Raw genomic sequence first — 16,302 nt, forward strand, 5'->3', positions numbered from 1 at the left:
GAACCTTAGCCAGTATCCGGAATCCCAGGGGTGACAGTCGCAGGCCATCTCTGGCAAAGCATTGTGGTCTGTCAACCATGTCACCCCAGGCAGACAGATACTGGATCCCATTAGAATGGCACCAAAAGCTTAGCCAATTGTTGAAGTCAATCATTTTGTCCTTGTACTGTGGCATCATTCTGGGTGATGGCAGAATGCTACTCAGGGCTAGGGTCATACCTGCCTGGGCTACAAGATTGGAGAGCTCTTCCATGTCTCTTTTCATGTAGTCCAGGGAGGTACGTCTCAGGTCATTCACACCAACATGGACAATATTTGTACTTGGTGTGGAGTGACCTGACTGCGTGGGTTATGTGGTGGATCCTGGCACCCGACAGGCAGCTGACAGTAACCTTCTCCTTGTTTAGCCTGGTGAGTGGGGCATCAGTGTGCCTGACTATAGAGTCACCTATGACTAGTGTGTTGGGTATGTTGTTTTGCCTTATTGACTGTGGTTGAGTGGCACACAGAGTCTGCGGGCTGTGTGTCATTTGGGTTGTGTTGGGGGTGGAGATTGCTTGCATTTCTGCTTTGGAGATCTCTGTTGCTTGACCAGATTATTACTGAGTGCCTCAGCAAATGTTTTTGTGTTTCTATGTGTGGATTTTGGTGATGTAGATTTAGTGAGTCTATGTGATGAGTGTGGTGTGGTGCAAGTGTTTACCTTCTCCTTTTAACTGTCAAGTTCAGTCTTGATTGGAGAGAGCTTTACCTCCAGTTTGGCTAGATAAGTGCATCTCTCACAGGCTGTAGTGTTGGGTGGTAGGAGGAGAGGGTTGTCTGTGTACATGAGGCAATTTCTACATTGCCCCAAGATGCCCAGATTCATCAGATAAACAGGAGAGAACAATGGGAGCTGACCCTTGGACATGCCTGAATAAAAAACTATTTTCCTCTAGATAAGTGAGGAACGTGAGTACAAGAGCTGTTTTTCTCTAAGCAATTGAGGAAAGTAAGTACCAAAACTGTGTTCCTCTAGGTAATGAGGAAGGTTGAGTGCTATAGTAATTAGTAGGTTATTTAGTGCTTACAAGTTCTGAGCAAGAGCTGATCACGAATAAGCAAATTCAAGTGCTAAAACTAAGCATCTGTATCTGGACTAAACTAGTTACAGGAAAGGGGGGAAACAAGTGCAAATGCGGGCTTTTAAATCAGAAAGTTGAGAGAGAGATGGAAAAACTGCCGAAACGGCCAATAACTACAATTTCTGGGCCAGAACCTCTCCTTATGTGGTAGATAGGTTATCTAGTGCTTACCACTCCCACTGATAAGCTAGAAGGCTTCCCTCCAACACAGAAAGCTTGGGGGGGTAGGGACTCAGAAGCTTACATACAGTCCTGGATACAGCAAATCTGAATCTGGACTACACTAGTTAAAGGAAAGGTATATCTTTTTTAATATATATACAGAAAAGTAGCTAAAACAGCAGTAAAAACAATTCAAGTGCAGTGCAAGCTAGCACACTTGACTATATAGCAATGTTAGACCAAACAGTTTAAAAAATGCAATTAAATTAAAAATGACTAAAAACATGTGCCGAAGGAGTCTATTAGGTAGAATGAGGTAAAGAGATGGGACTGGGGGGAGTGTCCCAGATCAAATCTACAGTGAGGGCGGGCAAATGCAAAAGCCTCCAAATTTAAACAACAGCACAGGAATAGGGAGGGTGGGTATAGGAAAACCAACACCTTCAGCAGAGATCTGAAAAACTATACAGTAAAGCAAATATAACAGTGCACAACTCTGAAGTCAGGCAGCAATGATATAAAATTAGTCAAACAATTACCACTACACAACTCTGAAGTGCCAGAAAAATATACTCAGCTCTGTATATCTCCAGATAGTTTGAAGAGCACTCTGTCAGGACACAGGAAGGCTCCAGCAATGATATCTGGTATAGATTTCCAAATTTTTCATATGAGAGGTTAAGAGGGCTATGGTCTGTAGTATCAGAAATCAGAAGAGATTCCACCTTTATGTAGGGAATAATGAATGATTTTGTCCCTCCATGTTATGGGCATGATCTTCTCTGACAGAGCAGTTAAACATGCTTGAGAGTGGATAGGTCAGTCTGTCAAAGATAACATATTCAGCTTGAAGTCTGACTGTGGCTAGGATGGTAGGTTTCAGATTTCAAAAACATTTTTTTTTATTGAGGATGGGAAAGGTTGAAAGATGAATGCAACTAATTTTAGTTTTAAGTATTAAGAGGAATAGACATAGGATGTGGTCATGTGTGTTAAACTAGGTGGCAATGCTATCCACATTGTTAATTGTAGTAGAAGACGATGTGGTTTTGTGCCAGATTAAGTGCATTTATTTATTTTTTTGATGTTTACGCTAAAGATTGATATAACTTGATTGTTTAGCAAGGTTTCTCAAGCAGCTGTACTTTTGCTGTACATATTTTGTTTTGGATCTTGACCAGTCTTTTCAGGTTTTATTTCTGTTGTAACATAGTTACATTGCTTTATTAGCCATGGTGCTGGGTTAACTAATTATTTTGCTCGATGGAACTAGGTAATTTAGTTATGTTAAATATTGTAAAAACAGGAACCAAAACGAACACAACCACAACAGCCAAAGTCTCCAGTATCGGTCTTTACTTAGTACACAAAGAAACACTGTTCTTTGTGCACTAAGTAAAGACTGACACTGGAGACATTGGCTGTCGTGGTTATGTTCTTTTTGGTTCCTATTTTTACAGATTTTGTTTCTACGGACACAACTTGCGAGTTAGTAGTGGTATTGCTTTTAGTATTTTTATGTTAAATACTGTGTTGAATTTAGAAACTGCATCATCTAGGGGTATGCTCTTTAAAATATTCCAGTTACAATTTGATAGGTTAGCCATACAAGTGTCTATTAAATGAGGTTGTGTTGCACACCTGTTGTTTTACTATATTTTTTTCTCTCTAAGGCTGTTTTGGGCAATTTCAAAAGTTGGAAGGTTGTCACTGATTGTGTTGCGTAGGCATGCAGCGGTGGATATTTTGTCTGATTTTGGTAGTCAGTACGGAGTCAAACGTGAATTGTTGCTTGCTGCTTCTTTTGGAAATGTATAGTGAGATATCACAAAATCAAAGCAGCTATAAATCAGACAGTTTCTGTATCAACGGTATGTTAAAGTGATTCAAAGAGCTATCATTCCAAAGTCCTGTCATAACATTGGTAACATTTTGTTTACTATGGGTCTATGTTTAGCCGTTGAATAATATTTACATTGAATGGCTAAACACTGATCCCTAACCATTCAACTTTCATTCAGCAAACATTCATTTCAGCGAATAGTAAAGTAGCTAGTTGGCCACCACTTCCCCATCTGTCATTTTTCCCCACTGTAGTGTGGTCTCGGAGTTGGCATATATATATATATATATATATATATATATATATATATATATATATATATAGTTAGGGGGTTGGGGGGGTGAATCCCCCACCTGAGTAGGTTTGAAATGCTGTGTTTTTTGGGACAGGAAAGTGTTAGCTAACTATTTACTTTCCTGGTGAAAAAGTGAACATTTGCTGAATGAACATTTGATGGTTAGGGATCGATGTTTAGCCATTTGATGTAAATGTTACTCAATGGTTAAACATAGATCCATTTACTACTGCTCTTCATAAAATGTTGCCATCTACTTTTGCTTCACTCATATCCATGAGATTTCCCCAATCTGCAAGCACGCTTAACTGAATGAAAAACATTGTGAAATCAAACAGTCATCATTAACAAATAAATACTTGTATCCGCATAATTAACCATTTACAGCTGCTGTACACAACAAGGATATTCAAGCAGTTAGGGTCACACTACTGCATCTGCAATTATTTGCAGCATGATTTCAGACACTACCTTTAAATGAACAGTATACTAGAAATGCTTCTACATTTAAGTCAAGAATTGTAGAATATAAAACCTTTCAATGCAGACATAACTGAACAGAACCATGACAACTGCAGAGACACCCAATACTGTGAAAAATACGGGTTCTTCTAATAATGCCACAGAATGCTTACAATTCACATCAGTGCATGCATTACTCATGTGTCTGTGACACCTCCTGCATCACTCTATTCATTTGGGCAACCCACAGGTGGTAGAACATGTAGCATGAGAAATTTCAGCAACATTGTGAAATGATTTTAATGGACAACTTTAGAGAGTGGGCAGAGTGCTTAATGGATATGCTAAGCCACTTCCATCAAACACTGTCATGAGAGTGACAATGCAGGTAGGCAGATAAACAATCATTGTACTGGCAGGTACAAGATATAAGAAAAGAAACATGGAATAAGTGACCTCAGATTTTGATATTGCTTTTAAAGTTCTCAAGACTTTTATTAGGAAGGATGTATTTGTAAGCTAGTCGAGTGATGAATATATCGTCACACTTGCACCATTATGATATATACTGAACTGAGAGCTTTTCTAGAAAAATACATAATACAACTATCTTTTTACTGTAGCATTCTTTTCCAAAGGTGGCTGGAAAACAATATAATCTAAAAACAAGAAATAAGAGACTGTAGGAGGTGAAAGCTAAAATTTGCAGCTGTGTATAAGAGAGGATAACACATCAAAAGGAATGTTTCTGCCACATTATGGAAGCCAATATATATGTCCATTGAATACTGAAGCATTTGCAGCTGAAAGGTTTCTTGCTTGTCAGAGAAAACTGTTTTGCACAAAAAATTACAGATACAAGCTGTAGAAACTATGATGTACAATTAGCAATGTGTTCTTTAAGTCATTAAATTTAGAATTCTTAAATGTTTTATAGAAGTGAGCATGTGATCAGTGAAACAAAACCATAAAACATTAGGGACCTTCATCAAAAGACTACTGTTTGGGTGCATGTTATTTTGCTTTACCATAGCTGTACTACTCATTATAGATACATAATTATGTGTTTGCTTTATTCATTTTACTCACATTACTTCCAAGACTCTTACACCATTATCTTTGTCTTAGCACAGATTCCATCAGAAATAAAATGCTTCAAGTAAGCAGACAACCGCTTTGGAATGACAATTCCCAATACATCTCATGAAAGTAACACCCCCAAAATGTGTAAATAGTGAGAGAGAGAGAGCATGTGTGTATATGCAAATGTGCATATGTGTACATGCAATGGATCTCTGTATTACTGGCAGAAAACTGTTTTAATCCATTGGAATATGAAAATAAATGGGTTTATAATACGAGTTCTAAGTATGAATTTAAGACCCTCTTTCCTTTACATCACACATGCACTATTCACCATGATATATTCAAAATATCAACTTTCCTAAAGATGGGAGAAAAGTTAAAAATGACAATACTCTCATCAATCATTTCTACTTTGAAGTCAACAAACTTATGGGTATGCAACCTCAGAGTGAGGTTAATGAAGTTTTGCGGGCTCAAGGGTACAAGTTCCATACCTGTTTGGTGTAGGGCAACTTAAGCCTCAAGCTAAACGCCAAAAAGTGTATAGTCATCCCCTTCGGCAAAAACAAAGTGCCCACAAATTACCACATAGATGGTAATCCATTAAGTACGGAAGAAGTAATTAGGGACCTGGGGACCCAAGTTGATAGCAATCTCTCATTCGACAACCACATGGCCAAAGTGGTTAGAAAAACATTTTATATAGCCCACCTAATCATGAAGGGATTCCCATCTAGATCAGGGGAGTTCATCGTGCCTTTTTACTCATCCCTCATCAGGCCCATAATTGAGTACAATGCCCCTTTTGGGATGTACCTTACCAGACACCTGCAGCAACTGGAAAGACCCCAAAAGTACCTCACCAAGAGGATCAAAGGGCTCAAACAGATGCCATATGCTACCCGGTTAAAGAAACTCCAGCTCTACTCAGTGGCATATCGCCTGCTCAGAGGTGATCTGTGCCTGATGTATAAAGCCATGTCCAACCCAGAATTAATGGACATGCTGCACCTCAGAAAATCCAAATCCCATCGAGCTACGCGCTCGAGAGACTTGAACCTGAGCACTGAAATAAATAGGACATGCTGGAGGGACAGATTCATAACCCAGAGGCTCCCTTCACTCTGGAATAAAATCCCAGTCCAGGTTAGGCAGAGTCCCTCATTGACTCTCTTCAAGAGGAATCTTGATGAGTGGATGGGAGATCGTAGATTTACTCCGGGTATCACTTCTGTGTCACTGTTAGACAGAGGCACAGTATATTAACCTTGAAAAAGGGCATAGCAAAATTCATTTAAAATGGGTGGCGAAAGCCAAACACACTCTGGCTAGGCTTGTAAATGACCTAGGGCAGATAGCCTAGTATGAACCTATGAACCTAAGCCTCTTAAAAGAAGAAAAAAATGGCCTTATATTTTTAGCATGCCTTTATTTCCCTTGGTCAAAATTATGACTTGCAGTTTTATCCATGGCTAAGACTGTTGGCATTTTTATAGCAAGCTTTAATTAATGAGATCCAGTATTACCAGATTCCCCCTAATCTGCAAGATTTTCTTTGACTGCAGAATATCACTTCATGATAACCATGTCACTTTGTAACATAGATCATGTTTGTAAAGGGTCAGCTTTACTAGAACACCTACCTACTCATCAAATAGGAGAAAAAATAACTACAAGTTTTGCTATCCACAATATTGTGACAGTGTTATTATGGACTTCTTAAAAATAAAACTATCAAGTGCTGTACATATTTATACAAATGTTCTGTTCAATTGTAAGCTAAATATGAAAAGATACTGTGGGCCATAGGAGTTTGCTCCAAACTGCAGCACAACAACAAAGATACAATTCTGATGTGATAGGATTCACCACCAATGTCTGCAATTCATACCATTCAGTCACTACTTGTCCAAATAATATCACATGCTGTTAACATACATACATAATTGTCCTACATGTGCAGTTCAATAAATGCAAGTTAGTTAGAAAAGGGCCTGTGTCTTATGCATCACAACAGCATATTCATAAATACAGAGGGAGTTCTGAGGCAGCAGACCTTCACATCACATATTACATCAGTACTTGGACGGCTTCACATATAGGATGATTGTATAGCATACTCCTTGAATCAATCATTCAGTTGGGAGAACCAGATGCAGTCCAAACAATATTACCATCAGTTCACTCCAAAGACAGGTGGGGGAGATTCATTTTATCTGAATGTAAAGGTTTACTTCTTGTACACGATGGTTTTAAAATATTTAATTAAAACCATGTTGACATTAAACTGGATCATTTCTGACTGCTTTAAAGACGTCTCCAATTTGTTATTACCACAAAAGTTAAGTCCTTGATTCTTTGGTAGAACTTCAGTTATTTAAATGGAAATTAAATCCAGCTACCTATTTTAAAACATTCAATGGGTCCAACTACCATTACTGTGACAATACGACTATGTAATTCAAGAGCACTACTTTTAATCCAGCTTTACACTACAGAATACTAGTGTTTGAAAAGGCCTGCAAAGAAGATTTGTACAAATTAGCCAAAGTGAAAAAGACTTCTTACAAATTAAATAACAAAAAGAGACTCTTTAAATGCTATTAAGGGAGATTCCTCAATACAGATAATGAAGCCTAGCAAAGGTGGAGGTATTGCCATTTTTAACACTTTTGATTACATCAGCAATATGTTAGACATTCTTCATGATTAATCTATTTATATTAATGTGTCTAGGAATCAGGTAAATATTGCACACAGAAAAAAATGATTTGAACATAGAATTTCTTTTAGATCAAATAATTAATTCAGATACATACAGTTTCATAAAGAACACAAACCCAGTTATATCAGATATAGTACACAAATGTATTCACAAAATTAATCTCACTAGACATCCATATCCCGTCCCTACCCCCAGCCAAGGAAGCCACGGTGAAGAACTTCTCAAAACCAAGGTGGAATCCTTCAAAGCCCCCGGGCCAGTGGAAAATATGGCCCAAACTGCAGAATCCTTTACAAACGCATTCTATGGACACCTACAGGAATGCATGGATCGTGCTATCCCAAATAAAACCAAGACTCACTCCTCCAAAGGCAGGAGACCTGTCTGGTGGACCCCAGCCACAAATAAGCTATACAACAGAAGGAGGAAGCTACTACACGATAGAGCAAACTCCCAAAAAGGGAAGGCATCTCTGATCAGTACTAGCAAGAAACTACGATCCCTCATAAAATTATCTAAGGCCAGCTTCGAAAGAAAAATTGCACAAGACGCTAAAGATAATCACAAGGCCTTCTTTAGTTATGTCAGGAACCTGGGTGGCAACTCCCAGATATGCTCTGAGTTATTGCAAAATGACAAAAAATACACTGAACCCACAGACATTGCCAACATCCTGGCAGACAGGTTCAGTGCAAACTCCCCTTCCCCCAAAAGAGCAAATGTCTATCCCAACAGAGTGTAGCCTCCCTGACATCACAGATGCACAGGTGAGAGCTGCCCTCTCCAAAGCAAAAAACACAGCATCAATGGGACCGGACGGTGTCCCGGGCTGCGTCTTATATGAGCTCCAAGAAGAACTGAACCCTCACAAAGTCACTGTTCAATCTCAGCCTTACTACAGGATATGTACCCAAGGAATGGCGTACACAAAGGTGGTGCCACAACGGACCCTGGACACTATCGCCTTATAAGCCTGACTAGCCTGGTCTGCAAAGCTATGGAGCGTATCATCATGGCACTCATAAACAAAGACATTGGGAACCTCCAAACACTGGATCCTACCCAATTCGGCCTTGTTAAGGGCAGATCTTGCCTCTTGAACCTGGTCGACTTCTTTGAAACAGTCACCAAGGCCATAGATGAAGGGAAGGTAGTCCACACAGCCTTACCTGGACCTCGCAAAAGCCTTCGACATAATACCCCACTTGGGCATCATAAATAAGCTCACCAGCTTAAATATCAACCCCTATGTCACAAGATGGGTTGCAAACTGGCTCAGGGATAGAACCCACATGGTCAGAATTGCAGGTGTCATGTCAGACTCTAAACCAGTTACAAGTGGCATCCCACAAGGCTCAGTCCTGGGACCTCTCTTGTTCGGTATATATTTCTCTGAGGTACAGGCTAACATGGGAGGACTATGGCTGACCAAGTTCGCAGATGACTGCAAACTGGGTGCCATAATCGACTCGCCGACTGACACAAGCATCCTCCAAAAGGGTCTCACAGAGACGGATAACTGGTGCCAGAGCCATGGCCTAAAGCTAAATGCCAAAAAGTGTATAGTCATCCCCTTTGGGAAAAACAAAGTGCCCACAAATTACCACATAGTTGGTAATCCATTAAGTACGGAAGAAGTAATTAGGGATTTGGGGACCCAAGTAGATAGCAATCTCTCCTTTGACAATCACGTTGCCAAAGTGGTTAGAAAGACCTTCTATATAGCCCACCTTATCACGAAAGGGTTCACATCTAGATCAAGAGAGGTCATTGTGCCCCTCTACTCATCACTCATCAGGCCCATAATTGAATACAATGCCCCATTTGGGATGTACCTTACCAGACACCTGCAGCAACTGGAAAGACCCCAAAAGTACCTCACCAAGAGGATCAAGGAACTCAGATGCCCTACGCAGTTAGGCTAAAGAAACTCCAGCTCTACTCAGTTGCTTACCGCCTACTCAGAGGCGATCTGTGCCTGACGTATAAAGCCATGTCCAAACCAGAATTAATGGACATGCTCCACCTCAGGAAATCCAAATCCCTTAGAGCTACACGCTCAAGGGACTTGAACCTCAGCACAGAAATAAATAGGACATGCTGGAGGGACAGATTCATATCCCAGAGGCTCCCCTCACTCTGGAACAAAATCCCAATCCATGTTAGGCAGAGCCCCTCAATGACCCTCTTCAAGAGAAATCTTGACGAGTGGATGGGAGATCGTAGGTTTACCCCTGGGATCTCTTCTGTGTCCCTACTAGACAGAGGCTCAGTAAACTAACCTTAAAAGGGCTATCTTCTGTGACCTACTATACAGAGGCACAGTCAACTAATCTAAAAGGGTGGCGAAAGCCAAACACACTCTGGCTAGGCTTATAAATGCTCTAGGCCAGATAGCCTAGTATCAACCTATGAACAAGCCATCTTTAAGACCTACAGTTGCTGCCCAGGATTCCAAAATGTACCCCTTGGCAGTATATATTAACTGAAAATTAAAACCAGTATTTACAAAATAATCTCACCTGTTGAAGGATTCCTAGGACTTTTTAAGTAGACTGAATGTTACTTATGGGACAATACAGTAAATTTACTATTGACATAATAGATTTCTTCACTTGTATACCTAGGGAGGAAGGTTTAAAATTATTTCGTTCTAGCCTGATATTGATTTTTTTTTAAAGTTGGATGAAATTAACTTAGTTTTTGATTGCATGAGAAAGGCTTTAGGCAAAAGTTTTATGTATTCTGAGAGAGAAATATTTAAGCAGATGAAAGAGGTGGCTATGGGCACAGCATGCACCCCTATAAATGCAAATTTAGTATTCCTTGAATGGGAGAAAAAATTTTTTGACCATGAGTTTTACAAATATTGCAAATTATATTTATATTTTTAGGTTAAATATTTATTTATGGTAAGGGCCAAAGCACCTAATGAAAACATTCATTGCTGTATCAACTACTTGGATTCCACTACTGGACATTGGATATGGAGAATATGGCTATTTCCAGCATATATAGGAACCCCACTTTTAGCATTAGTGATTTGCATTGTTCTTGTCATTACCCTTTTAGCCACAAAAGAAGTCTTGTCAAAGAACAATGTATTAAGATAGCCCAAATTATATCGACTGAGGAAAAATTTGTGCAGGAAATTAATAAACTTAAATATACGATTACTGAGAAAGATTATGCTATTAAACTGTTGAAGCCTGTTTTCAATGAAGTTATTCGTCAGAGGGTTACTAAATACAAAACCCTTTTTAGGTATATGATTACACAATGAGAACACAAATGATAGAATAGTACAACTTGCTAAATATAATACATTTGAAACATCCTTGGTTGAATATAATGTGGGAGCTTGGGATGTTTAAAGCATTAAGTAAAACAATTGGTCTATAATGTGAACAAATAACATAGAAAGAAATCTTAGGAGAGGGACATATGAAAACAAGCTAGAGAAGAAAGAAATTTGGCAACTCCTTTTAGGTGTCAATGTACGCCCAAGTTTAAATGAACATGCTTCCAATATGCCAGTATCAAAGATCCAAACAACTAAGTTGTAATATTGGAAAGTTTAATACATAAAAAAAATATATATTTGTGTGTATTTTAGGTCTTTTTCATTTTTGATAATTTAATGAATATTGAGAGTTCTTTTTTTAATTTATGTCATCTATTTATTTATTTTCATTTGTTTGAGTGATTTAGGGACACAAGATTTGGTTATGGAGAGTTAAATGTTTAAGATGTCTAAGATCCTTTACAGATATTTGTTAATTTTTAAATAACATTTTTTAAAGAAAGCATTTTTAGATACAAGCATTTTAATGGTCAGTATTACTGGCTTGGGTGTCAACAGGTTTATTATACTAGTAAGCATAAGGTCCATTTGTTGCAACTCTAGAATTGTATGATTTTAGTATTGTTTTAGGAATATACTAAATAATTAGCCAATCAATTACAGGGTAGATTAACACATTAGATTCATACAGGCATAAACAAAAGTGATGTAAGTGTACATAAATTCTGAAGTCCCAGATATATGTGGGGTGAAAGCACTTGATCCTTACACTTAGATTTCACATTTGATTTATGTCAAGTGTGTTTTTTGTCTAATAATAAATTGTCTGTTTTTAAGATCGTGGATCAAGCTCCATTTTTATTCCCTCTGGTAAGAATGCACAAGTCTGTGGTTATTAGTTTATGTGCAGAGTTCCTCAGTCTTTTTCTAGTTTATTGATGCTCCTTGTCAGACAATAATGTGTCAAAGTTTACGATAGAGTCATAGGTGAAACATAAGATAACTGTGATCTGCCTGGAATACCTAGGTATAAATGCAAACTTTCCATTTACACATTTTAAAATATTTTACTTTTAACACTTTAGTCTCACTAAAGAATGCAACAAGAACTGGTCCACATTTGGTTGTGTTTTTAACATTAATATCCATGTTCTTTATAAGGCTTCCCAGCAATTTTATATGCAATAGCAGTGACGTGATGTACATGGTATAATAAAATAGTGGGTCTCCTAGGTAAACAGCTGTATTTGGCAGGAATCAGTAAGGTTCTTGAACAAGAAGATTTTGAATCTCTGGATAGGAAGACCACCAAGTTGAATACATTTTACCATAAGATGTATGACATACAAGAGAGTTGCAAGAATGTCATCAATTATTCCATCAACTGGATCTCCCACTGCTTTACCAATTGTTTAACCTAATGTAGATGACCATTTTACTTAAATTTATCTGAGATTGACATTGGTCTGCAAATCCCTTCAAGTTTTAGTAGTGTTCTACTTGTTTCTGCTGTAATTTTCCAGTGCTTCTTAATTCAGCATCTTAACAAATCCTGGTCTAATGACAAACATATTTTTTCTTAATATGCACAGTGGAGGAAGTAAAACAATTGGAATAAAGTTACATACTCTATATTTTTTCCGTCTGATTGCCTGAAAAAAAAATAACCAAGACAACAGTTACAAATTATAGACAAAAGAAAGATGTTACTTTCTTAAAATCAAAATCAGTATTAAATGTATGATTAGTAGAGTTGAGACAAGTGTATCTACTAGTGTAACAGATTACAAAAAAAAAATTATCATCTTACCAATATTAGTGTTACTATAGCTGATACTGTTAAAAGAACTGACATCTCTGGACATAGAGATTTCAAACTTAGAAAATATGTCCTCAAGTACGACCAAAACTAACCCCCATTCTCAAAATGTCTTTCATAGAAACAAGTTTTACTTTAAGGATTATCTGAGAAATTTTTGTCTAAAATTAATGAAAACTACTCATGTTTTTTTTCCACTTAAATGAAGAACAAAAAATCACATGATTCTAAGTTTACAGAAAGAGTAAACAGAACTCTCCTGGAAGATTGATATACATGAAATGTTTAAATTAACAAGATAATGTGAAAAGACTAAAATGCAAAGAAAATAAAGAAATAATCCAAACTTTGCTATTCCTTAAATAAAAATACCATATTGAAAACTGACCTATTCCGATAAAAACAGCTTTGTATCCTTCATGCTGTAAAGTAGTTAAAGTCATTCCATTGCTCCCAAGACCTTTTCCATGAATAACCTAACAAAAAAAAAACAAACAAAATATAATAATATTATCATTTTATGCTCAACTCCTGAGAGACTTGCTTGGCTACAAACATCTGCATTGCAAGCTGAAGTTAAGTGAAACTTGCAGTAGTGAATTTTAGTCTTTTGTTAAGTACAAACTTGCAGTTTTAAAAGTACTGTATTTTCATTTTTTCTATTTCCTAATTGTGTGTTTCTGAACAGTGTGCTGTGTGTCTCTCTGCAGTTTGTTCCCCACCTTCCCTCCCTGTTCCTGTGTTGGTGCCTCTGGAATTGCCTGACCTCCTGTAAGTCTGTATTAGAACACTCCTCCTGGGTACATCTCATTTGCTCTCTTAACTGAGTACAGTTAGATCATATTCTGAGTCTAGTGTTCACTCTACTTAAAACAGAGAGAAGATTTGAGAAGGCCAGCCCACTTAGGTCCTTCCTTCCTCTCTTCTTGCACTAAAAAAAAAAAAAAAAAAAAAAAAAAAAAAAAAAAAAATTTGTTTGCACTTTATTCATTTGCTTTTACTATATTTGTGTTTTCTCCTACTTTATTTTGCTTTTCTTAAAAGTACTAAATTTTATTTATTCTGCTGCATGTATTACTGCTTGGTCATAGCCTGATTAAATTGTAATTGTTATTCTAAGTCTTTTGATTTAAGCACTTGGGCTTCATACAGGCTGTTTTACATTAAGGTGGTTTGTGGTCTGCACTGTTGTGGCAGGACAGGTAGCTTGCATCCTTCTAAGCTGGGAATTGCTGATTGAAGGCCCAGTGTCTGCTATTCTAAAAGTGTATTCATTCTGGCTTAAGCACTTGGGCTTCAGGCCAGTTACTCTACATTAAGAAGGTTTGTGGTCTGCACTCTTGTGGGAGGAGAGGCTGGATTCTGCCCTTCTGAGCTGGGAATTTCTGGTCACAGGCTTATTGTGACTGCTTATCTGAACTGTTTCTGAAATTGGTGTGCCTTGTTGCTGTAGCATAGACCACATTCAGGCCTGCTGAATCTAGCTTTGTTTGTATAACTTGAGCACTGATCCAGGCCATCTTTTTTTTGGAGAAGGTTCCCCTGCACCCTAGTAAGCAGGGGTGTGCAATTAGAACTTGTCTGATTGAAGACTGCTGAAACAGAGCTCAGTTTTGAGCTTTTTTCTGGTTAATTGGGTAACTTGTTTAAATCAGTTTGTTCGTTTTCTATTGTTTTATATATATATATATATATATATATATATATATATATATATATATATATATATATATATATATATATATATATATATATGAATTGCAATTTATTCATCTGCTTTTACTGTATTTGTGTTTCTTCCTACTTTATTACTGGGGGCATTGACTACAACTCTGCTCTGCGATATATAACAATAAGTATCCTTTTCTGTGCTTTTAAACTGTTTTTTTGAGTGTATCTGCTTTAATTTCTGAAAAAAACATAAATACTTGTTTCCCACCTTTCTAAGCTAGTATAGTCCAGTTTTCAGGTTAGTGCTGAATTCAGGGCTGTGTTACAAATATCTGTGTTTGCCCATACATTACTTGGATAGAAGGAAATTTCTCTGTTCACCTGTGAGAGAGGGGAGCTTTCAGCAGCCTATCTGTCCCTGGAGGAGTGGTTTCAGCCCAGAAATTAGTAGTTTATTGGCACTTTTGGGCTAATTTCTCTCTCTTTCATTTCCCTGCTAAAAATACCATATTTGCCCAGTTTTGCACACCAGGCAGTGCTGGTTAGCTAGGGTAAAACTATTCCTGGCTCCACAAAGTCTCCTCTTCAATTTTTCCCTTGGAACTAGACAAACTTTCAACTTAAGCACTCTAGCCATTCATTTCTCGGCCCGGCACTTGCTCAAAACTTATAGCAAGCACTTATAAACCCTAGCACTAGACCCTCCTGTACCATACAGAAGGACAAGGCTCTCTATTCGACCTTACCAGCCATCCAGTAAAACAGTTCACTGTACCAATCCAGGCATGTCCAAAGGGCAGTTTCAGATGTACTCTCCAGTCCAACTGGTGAATCTGGGCATTTGGAGGCAATGTTACAACTGCCTCATGTACACAGACAACCCCCTCCTCCTACCACCAAACACTAATACATGCGAGAGATGCAGTTATACAGCCAAACTAGAGGCTAAGCTCTCTCAACCCAAGACTGGATCAGACAGTCAAGAGGAGAAGGGAAATACTTGCATCACAGCACCAGTCTTACATAGATCCATTAAACCAGCACCGGCAAAAAACACACAAATACATGAAAACATACTTAGAGGCTCTAAATAAAAATCTGCAAAACCAACAGAGACCTCCAAAGCAAACATCCACGCAACATCCAGCCCTCAATATAAACCATGAAACACATACTTCACAAAACAAGTGTGCCATGCAATCACAGCCCTTAAGGCAAAATAACATACCCAACACACTAGTAATAGGTGACTCTATAGTGAGGCACACTGACGTCCCCCACTCACTAGGCTGAATAAGGAGAAGGTTACTGTTAGCTGCCTGTCGGGTGCCAGCATCCGCCACATAACACAAGCACTCAGGTCACTCCAGAACAAGTACAAATATGACTCTGTCATTGTCCATGTTGGTGTGAATGACCTGAGCCGTACCTCCCTGGACTACATGAAGAGAGACATGAAAGAGCTCTCTGATCACATAGCTCAGGCCGGTATGACCCTGACTAGCATCCTGCCCTCACCAAGAATACCACAGTACAAAGAAAAAATTCTCGATTTCAACAATTGGCTACATTTCTGGTGTCATTCAAAGGGGATCCAGTGTCTGTCCGCCTGGGATGACATGCTCGACAAGCCACGCTGCTTCGCTAGAGATGGCTTGCACCTGTCACCCATAGGCTTTCGAATACTTGCCAAGGGTCTTGCCACCCCCATAATGCCTATTTTAGGCAAGGCTCAAAAGACAAACCCACCGCCATAAATAACACAAGTAACAAAAAACTGAGGGTAATACTACTCAATGCCAGAAGTCTAA

At 38.3% G+C, this 16,302-nt stretch overlaps 1 protein-coding gene across 1 annotated transcript in view; it reads right to left on the minus strand.

Annotated features, from left to right (window-relative positions):
* Positions 1-16,302, minus strand: part of DPYD (dihydropyrimidine dehydrogenase) — a 4,342,678-nt gene that overhangs the window by 2,752,013 nt on the left and 1,574,363 nt on the right. Inside the window, exon 8 of the mRNA XM_044085707.1 lies at positions 13,209-13,296. Coding sequence (XP_043941642.1) covers positions 13,209-13,296 — 88 coding nt within the window. The remainder of the gene's footprint in view (positions 1-13,208; positions 13,297-16,302) is intronic.

Source organism: Protopterus annectens, chromosome 10.part0 (assembly GCF_019279795.1).
Source record: "Protopterus annectens isolate FY-2018-M chromosome 10.part0, PAN1.0, whole genome shotgun sequence".
NCBI classification, from domain to species: domain Eukaryota; kingdom Metazoa; phylum Chordata; order Ceratodontiformes; family Protopteridae; genus Protopterus; species Protopterus annectens.